Source organism: Polypterus senegalus, chromosome 17, assembly GCF_016835505.1.
Source record: "Polypterus senegalus isolate Bchr_013 chromosome 17, ASM1683550v1, whole genome shotgun sequence".
NCBI lineage: Eukaryota > Metazoa > Chordata > Cladistia > Polypteriformes > Polypteridae > Polypterus > Polypterus senegalus.
The window spans coordinates 10,017,170-10,039,645 of NC_053170.1; the positions used below are offsets into that span (position 1 = coordinate 10,017,170).

Below are 22,476 nucleotides of genomic sequence, written 5' to 3' on the forward strand. Positions count from 1 at the left end.
ATGTAGCTAAATCCAGCTAAACTCAATTAAACCCCAATTTTAAAATAAAATAATTAAAGATATTTCGGACTGTTTCCGGAATGCAGCAGCTAGCGAGCTGATTGGAGACCGTAAGAGCCAATCAGAATTTTTGAAACCAAGTCTGTGATTGGTTGGTTTTGTGGCACACTTATAACGGTGTACAGAGAGTTTAGCGCTCGCAGCAGAGAATGTTGTGAGCGCAAGCAACACATTGCGAGCAAGCGCAAATGAAAAACTGAGCGAGAGGGGTGCTATTGTGTGTGTGTATATGGATAAGCGCAAACACTGAAATACATTTTTTGCACGCAGCAATGAATTTTGTTCACTCAAATTCAGCTTTTGTACGCTCAAAATAAATTTCTCTTCAAAATGCAACACTTGCACTTGCAATCTTTTTTTACGTGCGCTCAATATTTTTTTACGTGTGCTCAGAATAGTGGCACTGAAATAACGCCATAGTTTTCAATTTTGGCAAGGTTTTATGGTGTCCTAATTTTAAAACATGGCTAGCGTAATGATCGCTTGCCTTACACGACTGGCGCGCATTTTTCGTGTTAGTTTAAAATGAATTAGAAAAGCGTATTGCACTTTAATTCAAGTGCAGAGATCGCGTATCGTAAATAAAGACATAAGGCAGAACGTGTTGCATTTAGTTCAGTGGGTTGTACTTCGATTCAAGACCACGCCTTAATCATGTCAAAAAGGAACCAAATGACCAATCAGCCTCAAAAGGTGGAGCTTCAAATAAAGCTCTGCCCCTCTCCTTCTTTCGTTGGTCAAGAATTCGTTTTTCCGCGCAAAGACAGCGTCATGGGAATGACATCTTTCACGTTTAATATGAACTCATTTTCAATTAATACTTCAGTTTTGACGCCTGGTTACATTGTGGTAAAGATTAGAGTTGGTTTTGAGTCGATTATCGGATTTTAGTCAAGATAGATAGATACTTTATTAATCCCAAGGGGAAATTCACATAATCCAGCAGCAGTATACTGATACAAAGAAACAATATTAAATTAAATAGTAATAAAAATGAAAAAAATTAAAATAAAATTAATGCTAGCATTTACTCCTCCGGGTGGAATTGAAGAGTCACATAGTGTGGGGGAGGAACGATCTCCTCAGTCTGTCAGTGGAGCAGGACAGTGACAAAAGTCTGTCACTGAAGCTACTCCTCTGTCTGGAGATGACACTGTTAAGTGGATGCAGTGGATTATTCATCATTGACAGGAGTTTGCTTAGTGCCCGTCACTCTGCCACAGATGTTAAACTGTCCAACTTTAATCCTACAATGGAGCCTGCCTTCTTAACAAGTTTGTCCAGGCGTGAGGCGTCTTTCATCTTTATGCTGCCACCCCAGCACACCACCGCGTAAAAGAGGGCACTCGCCACAACCGTCTGGTAGAACATCTGCAGCATCTTACTGCAGATGTTGAAGGATGCCAACCTTCTCAGAAAGTATAGTCGGCTCTGACCTTTCTTACACAGAGCATCAGTATTGGCAGTCCAGTCCAATTTGTCATCCAGCTGCACTCCCAGGTATTTAAAGGTCTGCACCCTCTGCACAGTCACCTCTGATGATCACAGGGTCCATGAGGGGTCTGGGCCTCCTAAAATCCACCACCAGCTCTTTGGTCTTGCTGGTGTTCAGGTGTAAGTGGTTTGAGTCGCACCATTTAACAAAGTCCTTGATTAGCTTCCTGTACTCCTCCTCCTGCCCACTCCTGATGCAGCCCACAATAGCAGTGTCATCAGCGAACTTTTGCACGTGGCAGGACTCCGAGTCATATTGGAAGTCTGATGTATATAGACTGAACAGGACTGGAGAAAGTCCAGTCCCCTGCGGCGCCCCTGTGTTGCTGACCACAATGTCAGACCTGCAGTTCCCAAGACGCACATATTGAGGTCTGTCTGTAAGATTGTAAGGTGACAAAAACCTGCAATTCAATTGGCTGTGCCTCTTGAACTTCAAGGTGGGGAAAGCAATTCAATTGAATATGTCAGTCAGTCATTGTCCAACCAGCTATATCCTAACACAGGGTCACGGGGGTCTGCTGGAGCCAATCCTATCCAGCACAGGGCGCAAAGCAGGAATAAATCCCCGGGCAGTGCACCAGCCCACTGCAGGGCACACACTAGGGACAATTTAGGATCGCCAGTGCACCTAACCTGCATGTCTTTGGACTGTGGGAGGAAACCCACACAGACAAGGGGAGAACAGGCAAATATGGAAGATATTTAACTTGAGGGGCAGCTCAGTGGTGTTGCATTGGCACCCATCAAAAGATTGCAGTGTAGGCTAAATAACGAGACTCCAATGAAGGGCAAACAGACGGATGGCCAGTGAGGTGCAGTGGGCACAGCCCTGGACTGGAACGCTCAAGACTGTTAGTTCAACCCAAGAGCGTTGTTTGGGGGTGGCAAGTGGGGCGACCACGCCTAAGGGGGCACCGCTTTTGAAGTCTGTGTGTCCCGTTCGAACGGATTTGTCAAGTTATATTTGAATAAAGTCCACGTAAATCCAGTGTATGTTAACATTATTTTTATTACATTTGCACACAAGTTTATACAGTCCACACATACCGGTAACAGCGTTTGACATAACCAGCCCCACGTGAGGTTTGTCAGTCCGGTGTCCTGCACACCCCCAAAGTCGCCCAAGGTTCAACCTGAACCCCCTAAAACCCCAGCCCCCCCCTGCCCTGATTTAACTCTGAGGAAGTCACATCACTTACTGCTGATCTACCTGTGGAAAATCTGGGACTACTGCACTGGAGCCCATGGCTAGACAGGCTGAACTTTAGTCTGACTTTTCACAGAAGCTCTTTAAATAAGTAGATGGATACATAAACACACACACTAGAATGACTTAAAATAAAGGGAATCAAAAAAAAAAAAGAAGAATGTCTGACTTGGCAGTGCCAGTCAGGCAGTATGAACTGTTGGTATAAAGGAGCCCCCCCCGTCATGTTTCTTGACCCACTTCTGCTAATAATTCATTGGCTGATAGTCCTCAGTGTTGTGGTGGCACAGAGAGGCTGTGCAGTGTCGTTCATAATGGCACTCTGTTTTGTTTTCATTCTCTCCTTCGTTGCGACCTCCGGGTGGTCCACAGTGCATCCCATAACGGAAGCCTGTCCTGTTGATTCGGTGGTCCTATCTTGACGTGATGTTACCAGCCCAGCACACCACACTGGGCATCACAGAGTTGTAGAAGATGTCACTTCCCACATTAAAGAAGAAAGAGTCTGCTCTGCCCTTTCTTATTGAGCTCCTGTGTGTTCCAAGACCACTCCAGTCTGTTATTGATGTGGACCCCCAAGTACTTGTAGGAGTGGACCACCTCTACCCCCACCCCCTGAATGGTGACCGGACGTGGAGACTCGTTGTTGCGGTGAAAGTCAATAAACTGTTTTTAGGTTTTGCTGATGTTCAGATGCTGCCAATTCTCAAAGTTCTCCCCCGACTCCTCTCCTTTGTCTCACCCCCTTATCAATAGACCCCCATAAGTGCACAATCATCTGAGAATGTCTTCAAGTGACCTGAGCTGATGTTGTATTTGTAGTCTGAGGTGTACAGAGTGAAGAGAGAAGGTGACAGGCCTGTTCTTTGTAGTGCTCCAGTGTTACTCACACAGACCTGGGGTCTCATAAACTGTGGTCAGCTGGTCCATCATCAGGACTCCACCGGCTCACCCACCTGCGTATCTCTGAGCAGACCCCTCAACAGGGATGGCTGGATGGTGTTGAAGGCACAGACGAAAATCAAAAAACAGAATCCTCGCAGTGCTGCCACCTTGTGGAGTAGAGAGGTCACTGCACCCTCCACTCCAGTCTTTAGTTTGATACACAGACTGTGGTGGGTCCAGGTGGTCTACCACAAGAGGACTCGTAAAGTCCAGGACCATCCACTCAAAGGTCTTCACCTGAAATGAAGGCTCTGGGAGTCAGAGGACAGGCAAACAGAGTATATAGCTTTAGTGCAATAAAACGCTGAGCCCCGAACAGGCCAAAAATCATAGTTTATATAATAATTCCTCATCATCCTGACCTCGCTCAAAACAGCTCATTTGCTACTCATTCCGACTCCTTTTCTGCAGCTGGTCTAATTAACCACCGGTATTTTTATTTTCTGTCATTTATCTTTACTTTTCTGCTTTGCTTATTTTTAGGTCAGCCTTGATTTTGGAGATGTTCCTCCCCTTCCACCTTTGGGCTGTCTTATCTCATCAGTCCCCCTTCCTTGGTCTTCGGGCTAATAAGCAATTGGCGGCTAGAACTAAGCTCTCATTAAAAAAAGAAATATGGCATGTGCTTTTATTTAACCATTTGCTTAGTGTGTCTGACTTGTATTAATATTTGCACTAAGGTTAATGCTTACATTTGTCTATATTTATTTTTGCTAATACATGAATAAACTAATTTTATTTTCCATATCTACCACAAGAGGACTCATAAAGTCCAGGACCACACACTCAACATTCAATCAATCAACCAACATTTATTTATATAGCACATTTTCATACAAAAAAATGTAGCTCAAAGTGCTTTACAAAATGAAGAATAGAAAAATAGAAGACACAATAAAAAATAAACATAAGTCAACATTAATTAACATACAATAAGTAAGGTGGTCCGATGGCCAGGGTGGACAGAAAAAACAAAAAAAAAAAAACTCCAAAAGCTGGTGAAAAAAAAAAAAAATCTGTAGGGATTCCAGACCACGAGACCACCCAATCCCCTCTGGTCTCCATGATGTTAGATGTTAAGGGCCACTGGTCTGTATGGTCTGTGTCTGCTAAGTGGTGGTTTAGTCCTCAGATGCCACAGAACATACTTAAGAGACAGCAGGCGGGTTGTATTAAACATAAATTCCATTTTGTTTTTAATTTTTTGAATTAATTCTCCAGTTTTTAGATTTGCAGGCTTCACTCTTAGCTGAAGGCCGTGCATCTCTTTTATTCCAAGGATGTTTTGCTCTCTTTGTCAAGGCCGGGCACTGCGGAGCGGCTGTTGTTGTTCCCTTCGTCTCCACGTGTTTTAAATACGCCAGACGAGGCCATTTTTGGGAGAGGAGTAACTCTAATAAGGAGCAAAGCACCGGGGGTCCACCGCCCGTCACACCGAACCGGGTGGCTTCTCCACATTCTCACGCCGTGTTCAGTTTCTTTAGTTAACCGTTTAGACGTTGCCTTCAGAAGGTGGATGTTGCGCCTCCTCATCTGTGATTTCACTGGTCTCGTGTGGTTCTCCGTTATCCACTCCCTTAACGGCAGTCCTTTTGCCGGAGTGCGACCCACCGTTTACTTGAGACGCAGATTTTGCTGGTATTATTCGCCATCACTTCGTTCAAACTCACAAAGATTCCCGACACCATTGCCGTCTTTGAACGTATAATCTGATGCTACTGAAAGGTTTCCCCTTGCATCAGGTTACGTTTTATTTTTAGCACGTCCAATGTTCTCTCTGCACACACGCTACGTACTTTAGAGGTCTAATTGGGGTCTTTTTAGGAGACTTTGACTGTAGACGTTCCATGGTAATCAGAACCTTCCTCTCTTTCAGATCAGATTAATGAAGGCACCTCCAAACACCGCAGTTCAAAATCCCCGCCCCTACTTTGTGCTCCGAGGTGTCAGATTGGTTTAGAAATGTGACACTCAGTGAGCCGTCTAATTGTTCCCACCCACTTTTAAGCACAATTCACTCCTGGTCGTGGATTATCCATCTGGCTACGGCGAGACCAGGTCCATGTCTTCATGATGGCATCGTGCAGTTTCTGCACATTAGTCAGACGCAGCAAATCTCCCTGTTCCACCACAGCCCAGAAGCTGTTCTCCCTTATTGAACTCATTGACGTGTTCGCGAAAAGAGTTTTAGATGGCTTTAGTTTTGTGACGTGTTGCGTGATCGTGCTGGGAGCAGCCATTAGAGCCGTCATTCTTAACATTTTTTGAGTCACGGACCCCTTTAGGAATCTGATGAAAGTGATGGGGCCTGCCAAACCCCCCGAAATATTAATTGCTTTCAAAGGGAAACCGTTGGTTAGGACGAGGATTTGGGCTGTATGGTGGCCGCCGTTTATCTCACGCCATTAATTATTTTTCTCACGCGTAAGTAAAACTCACACATTAGGCTCTGGTGAGATAAATACTTGCAAGAAAGTTCACGCGAGACAAATATCGGCAAGAGACGTAACGCACGAGAAGAGTCACGTGCCATGTAAACACCCCCCACCTGGATGATTGGGTACGTGGATTTCATGCTGTTGGTGTCACTTTCTGACCTGCACCCGTCAAGTCTGACGTCCCCTCGGACGTGTTAATGGGACGCCGGCTTTATGCTTTGTCATGGATGAGCAGTTCATCTCGAACTGGGCTCCTGCTTTCTGCTCAATCTTCTGGTTTCCTGAGATCTTCAGTTGAATTAAACGGGTTTCAGAATGTTATGGAATGTCTGGGGTCTTATTAGCACTAAAACTGTCCTCACGGGCCTCAAAGTAAATAGCAGTTTTGTAGCAGTGCTACGGAGTAAAGGGCTGCATATCCCAGCTGCCCAAAGGGTGTCGCTGTATTGGACGACAGCGGAGGACGCAGGGGCTGCTGGGAAAGAAGGCGGGCCCTTTACGTGTGGAATCGGCAAGACGTAGGGGCCACTGTTTTCCTGTTCTGTTGCTGTTTGGATTTCCCGTCGTTAATTGTCGATGATAATTGTGGATGTGTGGTCTCTCTCATACCCACCTGATCATGTGACTTGTGGAATGGAAATTACTTCATCTGTGGGTTCGTTCCCCAATTCCCTCACCCTGTTCTGTCACAGGGCGGTACGGTGGCGCAGTGGGTAGCGTCCGCTGCCTGAGTTAGGAGACCTGGGTTCGCTTCCCGGGTCCTCCCTGTGTGGAGTTTCCATGTTCTCCCCGTGTCTGTGTGGGTTTCCTCCCACAGTCCGTAGACGTGCAGATTAGGTGTATTGGCGATCCTAAATTGTCTACCTGGTGTGTGCCCTGCGGTGGGATGGCGCCCTGCCAAGGGGATTTGTTCCTGCCTCGTGCCCTGTGCTGGCTGGGATTAGCTCCAGCAGACCCCCGTGACCCTGTGTTAGGATATCGCTGGTTGGAAAATGACTGATTGGCTCTACATAAAAAGATAATTAGATAGAAGTGAAAGGCGCTATATAAAAAATGTTTAGATAGGTAGAATTGAAAGGCGCTATATAATATATAGATAGATGGACGTGAAAGGCACTATATGATATACAGACAGACAGAAGTTAAAGCAACTATATAATAAAGACATGCAGGTTAGGTGCATTGGTGATTCTAAATTGTCCCAAGTGTGTGCATGTGCCCCGCGGTGGGGTTTGTTTCCTGCCTTACGCAGGGATTGTCTCCAGCAGACCCCCGTGACCCTGTAGTTAGGATATAGCGAGTTGGATGATGGATGGATGTTCTGTTACAGGAAACTGGTAGAACAAAAACTTTACATTCCTTTCAGCGGACTGGTCGCAAGATGTTCCACTCGTCAGTCATCATCTGTTGCCGCTACATTTGGACTGCGCTTTAGATTTTGTTGTGTGAGACCGCCAGACGGGAAAATGAGGGGGGTTTGGATTGTTTTGGTTTGGTATTTATTTAGTTATATTTTACTTTCTATTTTTATTTAATACCAGGGCTGTGGAGTCGGTAGATCAATGCTCCGACTCCTCTGTATGTATATCTTATGCTACTGTATTTTCTACATCCATTGAAGGAAAGGAAGGCAACATACATGTCATTTCACCACAGAACTACTGGCTAGGAAGCCAACACTCTACTATAATGCCAGATTAAAGACAAACACAATTGATTGGCGGCCGCAGATTGCGGGTGTCCACATGGACGGGCAGATCCAGCTTGCCGAAAATCTCGACCACCGCCCCCATCCAAAGTAATGTGATGCCTCTGTCTGCTGCAGTGGCCGTCTCCTCTGTCAGCCAGCCGGAAGTTTAGTGCATTGTGTCACTCACCGGCCAGCTGATCAGCAGAACGAGCCTCTGCTGGAGACCGGTAGGGAGATCTGTGTTCTCGGCTCCTTTGGCCCCCATTACTAGCGCGCATAGCGAAGGGGAGCCGATGGAGCTGAGAACACACCAGATGATTTTTCAGGCGTTTGGCGTGATGACTCGTTGAACGGCGAAAAATCAGCAGTGCATCTGTAAATGTATGGGGGGCTTTAGGCTAGGTTCACAGTTCCCTGTAACAGTGGAACACGACACAATGGAAAGCGGTGCCGCACCTTACCTGTGCATTACATCCCATATAGTGACGCATACAGTCAATGAAAAGCACGCTTCATGGTTACTTGACATGTTCGTTTTGTGGTAACATTATGCACTGCATGCATTGGGCTTTATTCTTACAGCAGAGAAGTAGTTCATTATGACTGTTTGTGAATTGGGACATTTCAACTTACTTTTTTTAATTCCCATTTAAATTTATTAGGAGTCGGAGTCGGTTAACTTTTGCCGAGTCCGAGTACCCAAAATTGTCTCCGACTCCGACTCCACAGCCCTGCTTAATACACTACTCGATTATTGTTTTAACCCGTTGTGTAACTGTGTCTCTGTGAGTGAGCATGTGCAAATCGGGCCAAGGCTGGGTGCATTCCTGGGGTCCCCACCAAAAAATACATAAATCACCGTTCCTATGACAGTGTGAATCATACGCGAGTATATACGGTAATTGGATTAAATGGGCTGTAGAATGTTACGGAATGTCTGGGGTCTTAAAGCACTAAAACTGTCCTCACAGGCCGTTTGCTTGCTAGCTGAACTCAAGTGCCGCGTTCCTGCACCAACGTACCTGTAAGAAAAATATGAACGGCCCGAGCCGAAAAGGCGAACGACACCACAGAAGAGCTAGAGGAGTAACTTAAGACAGCCACAGAAACGTTGTAAGGGAAAAAAAAAATGTAATAAATATTTAAATAGACAAAATATAAATATTTAAATACAAATATGTGGTAAAGATATTCCCACAGTCTTTTCCTCATTTGCGACATAAATAAAAAATACCAAAATAGACATATTTACAGCATAAAGGAATTTCAGTGGCTCAGGACTTTGGTTAAAAAATAAAACAACACGGAGAGGACGTCTTCATGTCACCTTGAAAACGTCCCCGCTGTCCGCCGAGGTCAGGAGACCCCCAAACTCCGCACAGCGGTCTCGTCTTCAGTTTCCGGGACGGCAGCCTGAGGTCCGTACATTTTTGCCGCGCGCCTCTCAAAGGCGGCCACCATCTGTTTGACGACTTCATCGAAGAAGATGGTGGCGAGGCGGGAATGGAAAGCTGACTTGAACTCAAAGGAAACCTGAAAGAGAAGAGAAGAGGAGTTTGAGGTTGGATTTCAACAAAAGTGCCGCCACCTTACAGATCTGGCTTGTCGGGGGTCGAGTCTAAACCCCCCCAAAAGATGCGTCTGTCAGGGTTGTTCCTCTGGGTAATCCCATACGAGTGGAGTTAATGGAATGGATTGGCACCCTACCTTGAAATGCTTCTGGACCCTTCCAGGGTAGACCCCAGACCCCGTAACTGGACACTGAATTAATCAGCTTTCAGAATGTTGGTATAAAAAATGTAGAAAAATTTGGTGCTAAAAAATCCACATTGTGCCACCTGTCTGACGCCAGCTGTGATTAGTTTAAATTCTTGCAATATGTCACCCTGGGAGCCTAAACAGAAATATCAGCACCATTAGTCCTCATCATCATTACCACTGCTTTAAGTGCAGGGATGTGCGGTCAGGGGAGGCAGGAAAAGTAAAAAAAAAAAAACCAATAATGATAACATAAAATAAATGTGTCCACTGGTCTGTGCTATATGTTTGTTTTCTGTATGATTCCAACAACTTTGATCAATTTTATAGTCAAAAATCGCTGAATTGGCGCATTTCCTATTTAAATACATGGGAGACACGTGAGGTGCGCAGCGGCAAGCCTCACCTCAGACTGCGCTCTCCTCACACACGGGGTTGGCGCGTGCCGGTCGCTGTCTCTCTGTAGGTCGCCAATATAAGATCTGCAGACTTGTTCACTATACACCCTGACTTTCTAATATCTTTAATGAATGTGTGTGACATATTTAGTCTTGCTGATCAGACATAAAACCACAGCGAAAAGGCACGAGGTGAGGCAGACAGTACTGTGCCGCCCTGAAGGGGGCGCACGTGAGCCCAACAGGTGCTCGTTGCTGCTGTTCTTCTACGCAGAGGCTCTCGGCGCCAATAAGTTAGCGATATCAGAAAGTCAAGTGCACTGCAGCGGTCCGTTTATTTTTATTTTTTATTCTGACTGACTGCCAAAATGGAAGATTAAGATTTTTAAAATTAATGGAAAGTAAGGTGGACTTTTACAAGAAAAAGTGACAGAGATTTTCGTGGAGAAGGATAGGCGCATGGACTTCATTTACAAATAAAGGTAAGACCATAAACGGTTTTCAATTAAAAAAAATGGAATCAGACTAAGAAAAAAAAAAAAAACAATCCGTTAAATTCTGACCTTAAATAAAATATTCTTTTGATTTTCTTGTTATCCTTTTGTTGAACAGTCTGTATTAAAATTGATTAAAGCATCAGAATGAAAAGCTTTTAAAAACAACTAAATATTTCAATTAAGGTCAAAATTGAAATCCGGTTTTCTCGTACACGTCTCTACACTTTCATTTGTATTGAAGGAGTTTGAATTGTGGAATTGTGACGGCAAATTTAGAACACATGGAGGGTGAGGAGCAAATGCACTTTCTCCGCTCTCTCTCACCGCTAGAAATGTCACGTTCTTTCTTACCCAAATATGAACCTCACCTGTGTGTGTATAAAAAATGCTGATGAGATATGAAACAGAACCAGTAGCCAGTGTGCCTGCGGCCAGTTGATTAGTGAATAAGCGACTCTTTTGGGTTCGTATATTTGTAAATCTGACACTGAAGGACTCGGTGCCTCACCAGCCATGAACCTCACCGCACGTCACTGTTTAACTTCCATTTTCCCGGTCTACCCAGGTTAGCCAGCCGCAGAAGCCCCTCTTCACTTTCCCGATTGTCCTGCAGGGTGAGACGCATTCTTTCCCTATCGTCTTCATCAGCCCCACCTCGTCCCCTCAACCTCCATCTTGCCATTCATCTTCCTCTCACTCCATGACACTCCACACATTCATCTCATCCTCATCTCCATTCCTTCCAGCTTTGCTTCCATCGGCCAAGTATCCCTTGTGGAATCAGCAGTTCACCTCACATGGCCGACTTCGGGATGCTGGATGAAAACCAAAATGCACGCAGACTGCAACCGTGCACGGGATTCAAACCCAGAAGGGAGCGGCGCCCACCACCCTTTTCGCTTTCCCCTGTGAGACACGTCGTATGACGTTGAATATTCAAGTGACCCCTTTTATATGCAACAGTCTGTGCCCCATGATACCCCATTGTGTGATCACCGCACTTACATAAAACTCCAGGATGCAGCAGTCCTTCTGTTCGCAGCTCCCCGGCTTGAACCTCCAGACGGTCTCCAGGTGACTAAAGAGGGAGCCATCAGAGCAGACGGCCTGCAATACGAAACACAAACACAGATTAACATGGGACGCCAGAGATACGGCTAGGGGTGGGCAGGGGGGAGTGGGTTTGTTGATTATAGGGGAACAGGAAAATCCGCAAAAACGTTTTGGGCTCGTCATTACTGCATATTGTAAGTTTACTGCACTAAATGAGACGCAAACAGAAACGCAAGACTGAACAATCGGTGCGCCGGCAAATCACGTGTGTGTGAAGCAGGCTGCTGAGACAAAGACGCATGGCAGCCCCCCAACCAAAGTGTGTAGTTCAGCAGTACTTTGTGAAATGGCAACTTTTTACAAAACATAACTTACTGTAATACATTTGTGCATATATTTATTCTAGTAAATGACAAAATGTTCTGTATGAAAAGATGATTAGAGAGACAGGAGCGAAAGGCACTATATGATTGACAGCTAGAAGTGAAAGGCGCATATGATATATAGATAGACGTGAGAGGCACTGTATGATACAGACAGACAGACACAAGTGAAAGGCACTATATAAGAAAATGACTAGATAGGTAGAAGTAAAAGGCACTACATGATAGATAAAGTGAAAGGCTCTACACACAAAGATGATTGAATTGCTAGAAGTGAAAGGCGCTATATGATATACAGACAGACACAAGTGAACGGCACTATATAAAAAGATGATTAGATAGGTAGAATTGAAAGGCACTATATGATTAATAAAGTGAAAGGCTCTGTATAAAGTTTGCTTCCCGGGTCCTCCCTGCGTGGAGTTTGCATGTTCTCCCCGTGTCTGCGTGGGTTTCCTCCCACAGTCCGTAGACGTGCAGGTTAGGTGTATTGGCGATCCTAAATTGTCTACCTGGTGTGTGCCCTGTGGTGGGCTGGCGCCCTGCCAAGGGGATTTGTTCCTGCCTCGTGTCCTGTGCTGGCTGGGATTGGCTCCAGCAGACCCCCCCGTGACCCTGTGTTAGGATATCACTGGTTGGAAAATGACTGATTGGCTCTACATAAAAAGATAATTAGATAGAAGTGAAAGGCGCTATATAAAAAATGTTTAGATAGGTAGAATTGAAAGGCGCTATATAATATATAGATAGATGGACGTGAAAGGCACTATATGATATACAGACAGACAGAAGTTAAAGCAACTATAGAATTGATAAATTAAAAGACTCTTTATAAAAAAGATAATTCGGTAGATAGAAGTGAAAGGCGCTATATGATATACAGACAGACAGAATGGTAAATGGCTTGTATTTGATATAGCGCCTAACTAGAGTTCAAGAACCCTCCTAGGCGCTTTACAACACAACAGTCATTCACCCATTCACACACACATTCATACGCTGGTGATGATAAGCTACTATGTAGCCACAGCTGCCCTGGGGCACACTGACAGAAGTGAGGCTGCCGAACACTGGCGCCACCAATCCTTCCGACCACCACCAGCAGGCAAGGTAGGTTAAGTGTCTTGCCCAAGGACACAACAGCTGCATTCTCATGCCGGGAGCTGGACAACCCGCTCTACCGACTGAGCTACTGCTGCCCTATAGAATTGATAAATTAAAAGACTCTTTATAAAAAAGATAATTCGATAGATAGAAATGAAAAGCGCTATATGATATATAGATAGACAGACAGAAGTGAAAGGCAATATATAAAAAATATTTAGATAGGTAGAATTGAAAGGCGCTATATAATATATAGATAGATGGACGTGAAAGGCACTATATGATATACAGACAGACAGAAGTTAAAGCAACTATATAATTGATAAATTAAAAGACTCTTTATAAAAAGATAATTTGATAGATAGAAGTGAAAGGCGCTATATGATAGACAACATGCAGACAGACTGATAGATCAATGAGCCGTACCCAGAAGCCCCAGTTGTTTTCTTGACATACTTATTTTCGATAATTAATTGGCTATAAGTACTTGGTGACTGTGTGCCACAAACTGATTAATAATGGGATCTGAAAAACATTTGGTCTCTCAGAGTGACAGATAGATGAAGGCACTCAGTGACACGTAGACGGGTGTGAAAGGCGCTATATAATAAACAGACAGACTGAGCATGGCGTGTCCTCCCAAAGGGGCATATAGCTTTAATATAACAAATGAACCGCCAGGGCTGTCCAGCACACACACACACACACGTAAGCATTCCTCTGTACTCCGAGACCCCCAGACTGCTTACCCGAACCTGGCGGTGAGGCTTCAGCATGACCTGCGACGTGTAGCGCTCCACCACTGGAGGGAAGCCGATTTCCAGCTGGGCTTTTCTAACACCGTTGCAGTTGGAGGTGACTTTGGAACTCTTGCACCAAGGAACAAACTGGCAGTACTTCTCAACATCTGCAACCACGTTGTACATCTGCTCGGCTGAATACCTGGAGTGGGCGGTTCAAGACGTTACTCAACATTTTATTTTAAAAAGCGTTGGTGACACAGCTGGTACCTCAAACATCACAACTTGTTTTCTTGCACCTTCCACTGTGTATAATGGGATTGTGGTGGATGTTAGAATTGCTGTGACTGTCTGCATTGTGTTTATTTTAATGCTTCTTTGTACAGCACTTGGGCGCAACCTCCATTTTAAATGTGCTTTTATAAATCAATAATCTAATCTAACTGAGGTCACTACCGATTACTTGTAGGGGAACCTTAAAGAAAGAATGGATGAGCCACCCTGCCACAGCCTCATTTTCTATCCACTCCATGAAGCCATCACTTCAGCAAATCTGCACCCACCTGGAAACCAACTGTTGTGGGTATGAACAGCGGGCAGAGAGTCTTCAAGACGTGAAGATTAGACTTAGAGCTGCCGACAGAAGAGGTGGACACCATGTTGGCTGGTAAGTGGCATTAACCGAGATATGTCCGCCTCCACATGTCTACTTTATTGTCGTAGACCGTATGTGATATCCGAGGGGCACCTGTGTACCGTTTGTCCCCATGTGGGGGTACTGAGGAGGCTGCAATCATAATCGGTGCCAATGTGGGTCTGTTATGTATTTGCGGGAGACTGAATGGCAATCTGTAATGAAGGTGGCGAGTCCCACTTGTCCCATGATAAACCAGTCCCCTAAGGAAAGTTTCCAGCACCTTGTTAAATGCTTGCAGCTCGGGTCCTGTCTGCTAGTAGGTAGATGGACCTGACAAAGTCTGCACCTCTGAAATGCAGGGCCTGCTCTCACATGTGTTCCAGTGTTGGCTGCTGTCCATTTACACATTTATTTTTGAATTTTACTTATATTGTATTTTGATGTAAATGACAGCAGCAGGACACCAAAATAAATTTTGAGACCAGCGTAACCCAAGCCAAAATCTTCCATTTAAAGTTCCACATCAAGATGGAGATGTGAAGGACACGAAACACGGCATAAATGACAATTTTAATGAACCTGGTGACACGACATTGGGTTTTTCCTGGAGTTCAGTGCCTATCCAGGCAGTGCCGTGTGCAAGGCAGGAACCGACCTTGGATGGGGTGCCAACTTATCACAGGACCCCCTTGGGCCCACAGGTGAATCTCACTCACACTCGGGTCAATTTGGAATCACCAATTAACCGGCAGGTTTTCATGGAGACACTGGGAGAACATCCCACATCCACATGGAGCAACGCTAAACCCCAGGATGCTGGATTTGTGAAGCAGAGTCACCAACTATTGCCCTCCAGTCAAATTTGGGAATAGAATTTATGGATGGCTGTGCACACAGAGCCCCCCCATGATTATAAGGGTCGAATGGTTACAACAGGCTTCAGCTTTCTTGAACATTTACCAAAATGGTGGCTTGAACAGAATGGTCCCACTTACCCAAGGAGCTTTGCTTCAGCGTACTCCATCTTCTTGCAGCCCACAAAAGGGGCGACAACATTGAGAAAGCCCCTGGACGGCTGTTGGCTCAGCGCACTTCCATTCGGTCGAGGAACTGGAGGCGTTTGGATGGCAAGGATGCCACAGGAAGTCAGGTGTCTGCGAGGAAAGAAAGAAATGGAAGGCGGTCAAGACGTTGCCACCATTCTCCAACAGAAAGTTGTCCATCAAAACCTTTAACAAAAATTAAACCCACGCCGGTTGTTTCCCTTGGCATTTCAAGCTTTGACACGAGCGTCTAATAATATTTGACAAGTTTAGAATTTCATATGACAGCTCAGTTGATCCCATTTCAATTGTTTGTCCGGTATCGATTCAGATATGTGATTAACCAGCCAGGGCAAGAGGGGGCGCTATGGAGGAATATTTCGGACAAAATGAAATAAATAAATAAATGCGTAAATAAATAAAAGTACTGTGAAATGTGAGCATAAATAAATGTGTCATGAAATGAGAGCCTTAATAAATAAATATGTCATGAAATGAGAGCATAAATAAATAAATGTGTCACGAAATATGTTTTTCGTTGCTTATTTATTTATTTCATTTTGTCCGTAACATTCCTGCACACCGTCATGAAATAAAACTGTCACTTTCACTCGTCAAAGTTGAGAGGGTGGGCTCTAACACGCCCTCTAGTTACTGATTGGTGAATCGATAGCACAAGAATTAATTAGAAAAATGCTTACTACTGCCGATGAAATGGATTCTGCCGAAGATATTACGTATATTTCAGAGAGAGAATTGAAGATTTATTGGAAGAAATTACAATTTTGGCGGCCCGATAGACTCCGATATAGATGAAACTGTTTTTGAAATTATCGAAGAACAGGTGGAACGGACTCGACTACACTCCAGTTCAGGTGACGCAGTTCGCTACTCTGGACGTCCATCCTTTGACATTCCAGCTGAGTCAATTGAACACCTTCTGTTATGCGGTTTAAAAGTACAACAGATTGCAGATCTCTATGATGTATCAGAGAAGACGATCACAAGACGAATGAGCCAATTTGATATACGGTAAGCTGCAACGGCTGTACTGTATTAGGTTAGGTACTTTGACATGGAATGCCCAAAGCAGCTCCAACTAATATTTTGAACTGAACAACTTTGCCACTGATCAGCGCTCTACAGTTGTTTGAAAAAGTAGCTGCGAATATGCAACTGATTTTATACTCGTAAAACAAGGGTCAAATACTCAGTTCTAAAAGGGCCGCCAACATTGTAATTTCTTACGATAAATCTTCAATTCTCTCTCTAAAATATACGTAATATCTTCGGCAGAATCCATTTCATCGGCAGTAGTAAGCATTTTTCTAATTAATTCTTGTGCTATCGATTCACCAATCAGTAACTAGAGGGCGTGTTAGAGCCCACCCTCTCAACTTTGACGAGTGAAAGTGACAGTTTTATTTCAAGCCGTATTTCATGACGGTTTGCAGGAATGTTACGGACAAAATGAAATAAATAAATAAGCAACGAAAAACATATTTCGTGACACATTTATTTATTTATGCTCACATTTCAAAGTACTTTTATTTATTTACGCATTTATTTATTTATTTCATTTTGTCCGAAATATTCCTCCATAGGGCGCTGCCCCTAACTTTCTCATCTCCTCCTCCACCTCTCCCTGCATCGCCTGAGAACCCGCCCAGTGAGCGCACTTAGCCCCGCCCCTTCCTTTTTGTCAAGTCTTTCACATACACAATAGCTGAAATAAAAACCTGGAGTAACCAACCCTCCACCTGCACCATCACTGTCCTGCCACACATCTGAAGACAACATCTGCGGGGTGTCACCGCCACCACAAGTCCGCCTTTCACGTCCATAACCCAAAGCCTGTAATCATTCCAGGACGCCAGCCGCAGAACTTCAGTCATGCACACCGCTTTGCTCTTCGCTCCAGATGATGTGTTCAAAGCAAACAAGGCAGTGTACTCATCCTGCCCCAGCAGCGGTGCCCAGCCTTTATTACAGAAAATGACAGCTTTGTTAGCTGCACAATACAATCCCCCCTCATGGACTTATCTGCGCCATCAGGGCTCATGTTTCCAAAGGGGCCATGTTCACCTCTTCACGATTAATTCCTTTCAGAGTTAATTCAAGTCTCTTCACTTGTAACGCAGGGTGGCAGGCACATTAGTGCAGAGGTTAGTGCTGCTTCCTCATGGGTCGGGCACCCTGGGTTCAAATCTCCCGCCCTGTGTGACTGTACGAGATTGGGCCCTTCAATGGACTGGCACCCCACACTGAGATCCTAAACATTTGGGAAAAGGCTGGGGCTCCTCTCAACCCTGGAAGAAAACTGGAGTATAGGATAGATGGCGCCTTGATGCAGTAGCAGGGAGGGCTCAATGAAGATGATCTCAGTAGGAGTTTCTTACCAACCTCAGAAAAAGGACAAGAGGCTGTGTGTCTGTCCGATTCCTATGTCTGTCACTCCAACAGATGGCGCATCGTAAAACATTAATGCTGCTTTCACAAATCCAATACCAAATGACATCTAACTGAGACATAGGCATTACACGGTGCACTGCAAATGCTAACACTGAGGTCAATGTTTATTATTTAGATTTCAACCCATCTTGGACGGGCATCACAGCTAGTAAAAGGACAAGAGTCTATGTGTCTGAGTACGTGTGTCTCCGTCCAACAGATGGCACATCAAAAGCCATTTGTAGTAACAAAATGCATGGCATTTGTCAATCCAACACAGGATATATCAAAAACCACTTATAATAACAAAATACATTGCAGTTGTAATTCCAACAGATGGCGCCTCAAAAAAGCATTTGTAGTAATTAGAAGCATGGCATTTGTCAATCCAGCACATGGCACATCACAAACCATTTGTAGTAATAAAATGCAAAATGCACCGCTTTTGTCATTCCAACACATGGCACATTGCAAAGCGTTTATAGTAATAAAATGCATTGTTCCTGGTGCATCACAAACATTAATGCTGCTTTTACGAATCCAGTACCAAATGACATATAACAGTGACATGTGCATTGCCTGGTACACTGCAAATGTTAATATGGAGATCAATGCCCATTATTTAGATTTCAAACCCTCCTAGATGGGTAGTACAGCTAGTAAAAGGACAAGAATCTAAGTTTCTGTGTATCTGTGTGGCTGTCTGGTTGCTATGGATCTGTCATTTCACCAGATGATGCATCACAAAACATTTACAGTAATAAAATGCATTGCATGTGTCATTCCACCAGATGGTGCATCACAAACCATAGTAATAAGATGCATTGCATTTGTCATTTCAACAGCTGGTGCATCACAAACCATTTGTAGTAGTAAAATACAAAGATTTTGTCATTCCAACACATGGCGCATTGCAAACCATTTATAGTGATAAAATGTATTGCAGTGGTCATTCCAACAGATGGTGCATCACAAACACTAATGCTGCTTTTACGAACCCCATACCAAATGGCATATAACAGTGACATGTGCATTGCCTGGTGCACTGAGGTCTGCGTCATTTACTGTTTTCAAACCATCTTAGACAGGTAGCACAGCTGGTAAAAGGACAAGTGTCCGTGTGTCTGTCCAGTTGCTATGCCCCTGTCATTCCAACAGTCTTAGACGGGTAGCACAGCTAACTGATCATAAACTTCTACGTTATGATGTTAGAGCCTACTTTTAAGGCAGAATGGCTGAAAGAGGACGGTAGTTGAAATGTGGTGGCTCAGGCCAGAAAGAGCCCGAATGTGATAAAAGAAATCCGTATTTGTATGGCGGATTATCCTAGCCAATGACCCATCTCATGTAAAATGGCTGTAGGTGCCCGAGAGTCTGCACTTCTAGGCAAAGTCCGTCACTTACATTATGTCACTCGTTCAGACCGAGTGTAAACTAACTTAACAATGACATCCTCAAATAAAACCCAGGCAACAATGGGACAGCCAGCCAAGGACACACCTATTAGTCACCCACGGCTACGCACCGTTAAGAGAGCCCAAGGTCTCGTCACGTCACACCAAGTGACAGGTAGGTGCACCTCAGGTCAGTTGTGAGTCGCCGGTAACTCACCTGTAGATGCACCAGGTATTCCAGAGTGGAGACATTTCTTCCAACTTATCTTTGCCATTCTTTCTTTACTAACACCTATTCCATGTTTCCATTTAATAGTCATCGTAATTCTTTCACGTTTTAAAGTGCTCTTTGACCATCAGACAAGACAAGACTCAGTGGTGTACAGTGCCTCACTTAGATCAGCGTTTCTCGGCCACTCGGGCTGCCGCCGGTGGGCCACGAGTGCCTTTTGTTTATAACGGTGGCAGGTTGTGTTGCCCTGACGATCGCACTCGATTAACAAAAGGCTGGGATGATAGTGCTGCATCCACCAAAGCGGGACCCCTGCTAACCCACTCCAACGTTTGCCTTCCATTAGCCAGCTGCATAAGAAAAAAGCGACAGCAAAAGGCTGAGAAACGTTGACTAAAGACGCTGCACCGATGGTCTAATGGCAGTGCCATTTAGTTCTTTGCATTTTCAATACACTGGTAGATTAGGGGGGCACATAATAGGCCATTGCAGACACAGAGCTTGAAGAACGTGTCTTCCAGAGAAGGGAGAGGCACCCTGAGAATGTTCTCCGCTTTATCTCGTCATTGTGTGCAGACTCTTGCAGGTCGGACATGCTGCCCGAACAGACCATAATATAGCTGGTCCCTGCTGGGCCTTTATAGTTAAGGAAGTGGTATTGTTAGTCCATACGAGGTCCTCGGTTGCACATCGAGAAACTTGTCACTCCTTACAATTCATTATCTATAGAGCTGCATTTGTTATTTTTTTTTTATTGTTCTGCTCTGCACTGTACATGTATGTGTGTTGTGTTGACTTTCACACTAATTAGATTATAAATTTGACACTGAACTGTAAAAGCCATTAATAGCTTTATACAAAAATAATCCAACTATCCATTTTCTAAACCCACTTAAACCTGAGCAAGGTTGTGGGGGGAGTTGGAGCCCACCTGAATAAACATAGGGTACAAGGGAGAAACCACCCCTGGACATGGTGCCAGTCCTTCGCAGGGTGAACACACACGCCAGCCAAATCAGCTTCGCCAATCCACCTAACCTGCGCGTTTCTGGACTGTGGGAGGAAAACAAGCAAACTCTACACAGGGGGATGTGAACCCCTGGTCTCCTTACTCTGAGGCAGCAGGGCTACCACTGCACCACCGTGCCACCCTACAAAATAACAATTGACTGAAATGACCCTTCAAACCTGTGCAGTCTGGTATTATCTGGCTCCTTTTTTTTTTTTAGTAATTCGTCCTATCTTTCTCAAACCCGCTTAATCCACTTTAATGGGAGGCCAAAGTCTATCACCAAACAGGGCTGGGTGAAAGGCAGAAAACAGCCCTAGCCAGGTGTGCCCATCCATAGCAGTGCCCATCCATGCTTGCATTCATTCCGGAGACAGTTTTTTTTTTATTTTATTTTATTTTAAAGTGCAATTCAGCCGAACCTGCACTTCATCAGGGATACGAAGAGAAAAAAAAACAGTGGCAGACCCCCGTGGAGACGGTGCAGACATCTGCCTGCGTGAAACATCTAAACCCAGGGTACTGGTTTATCCGGAGGCTAAGGATCTGCGCTGGTATCCGGAAGGCTGTCGGCGCGAATCCCCGTTACTGCCAAAGGGGACCCTCCTACTCTTCTGGTTCCCTGAGCAAGACCCTTAACCTGCAATTACTCCAGGGGCGCTGACCCCAAGGGGTATCCGAAAACTAACAAATTCCTAATACAAGAAATTGTACAAAGCGAAATATAAAGAACAAAAAAAAAAAGGCTGCCGTGCTGTTAGGCTACTGTGCCCCCCTGCCCGTTTGTATTCTTAATTAGAAGCTGTTTGAATGATCAGAAGATGGGGAATGTGACTGATGCGTGTGTTTCCTTACACTTGTTAATATTTGTATTTATATACAAATTTGCAGGGTTAGCATTTGAGCGAATTGTACTGGGTTATCTGAAAAGCTGCAGTGCTATTAACATCATTGTTCACTTTGTAATTTTGTATTATTTAATAGAATCTATTTTAAAGATAGGGCGATAGGGGATGCGACTGATAAGCGAGCTTCCTATACTTTTACGCTATAAAATTGCCATTTATATAGCGTCCTTCACTGAGTGCTACATTAACAGGGCACTTTATAAAGCTAACTACAGTTTAATTTAACTTAATAGAAACACAATTAAAGGACATTCAGTATATATTAAAACAAAGTTTTACGACTCTTCACAGTCTAAAAATACAAAGGTTCGCCCTCAGGCGCTTTCTTGTTTCGATTTCGACGCGCTCTTTCCTACAGTGAGGAGATCCCACCCAGGTCGATTAACAGACTGCCAGACAGTCCCCCCCCCAACGCGCTTTACAGCAAGGAAGTGTGAAACTGAATGGGAAACTGCAGGCGACCCCGGGGGGCAGCGTTGGCATTCGGGCATTACTACGCTATTACAACCAAATGCCACTTTCGGGTGGCACGTTTTAAGATGCCCAATGCGGACTTTGCACTGCATTACGAGTTTTTTTATTTATTTATTGTACATGTTAATGGTGCTCACCAACCCACCCCCACAGCCCATAAAGACCCTCCGAATCGCCGTTTCTCTCTCCTCCCCCCAAACCCATCAAACCCTCACATACCTGATACTGCCTCGAGTCACACCGCTTTTTAAAGCCCGAGTTGTGTAGCCCTCCGATAAATCAACCAGCGCTTTCAGCAAAAGGCCACTCCGGCTGGCCATTCCTCTCGTCGTCCCCGTTTTCCCCTCTCGTCCGTTTCCCTTTGTTAAATCTCCCAAGTATTCTTACGCCGCTCAACGTCGTCTCATTTCCTTATAAGGAGAACGAAGGCGGCTCGCCGGCTTCTGACGTCATCGAGCCGCCGGTCCAATGACAGCCGGGGGCTCGTACTCGGGAGGCGTTTCCTGACGTTTGTATGGCTCCAGTGAAGCCGCAATTAGCTTCAGAGCAAACAAATCA

The 22,476-nt window shown here is 44.7% G+C and overlaps 1 protein-coding gene across 1 annotated transcript; it reads right to left on the reverse strand.

The window, feature by feature from the left end:
* Positions 1-8,528: 8,528 nt before the first annotated feature.
* Positions 8,529-22,334, reverse strand: si:ch73-141c7.1 (coenzyme Q-binding protein COQ10 homolog, mitochondrial). Its single transcript, XM_039739888.1, has 5 exons — positions 22,138-22,334; positions 15,403-15,561; positions 13,780-13,972; positions 11,496-11,597; positions 8,529-9,370 (listed from the first exon to the last, which is right to left on the reverse strand). The coding sequence occupies exons 1-5, from the start codon at positions 22,236-22,238 to the stop codon at positions 9,194-9,196; spliced, it is 732 nt and encodes a 243-aa protein (XP_039595822.1). The 5' UTR covers positions 22,239-22,334; the 3' UTR covers positions 8,529-9,193.
* Between the last annotated feature and the right edge of the window lie 142 nt (positions 22,335-22,476).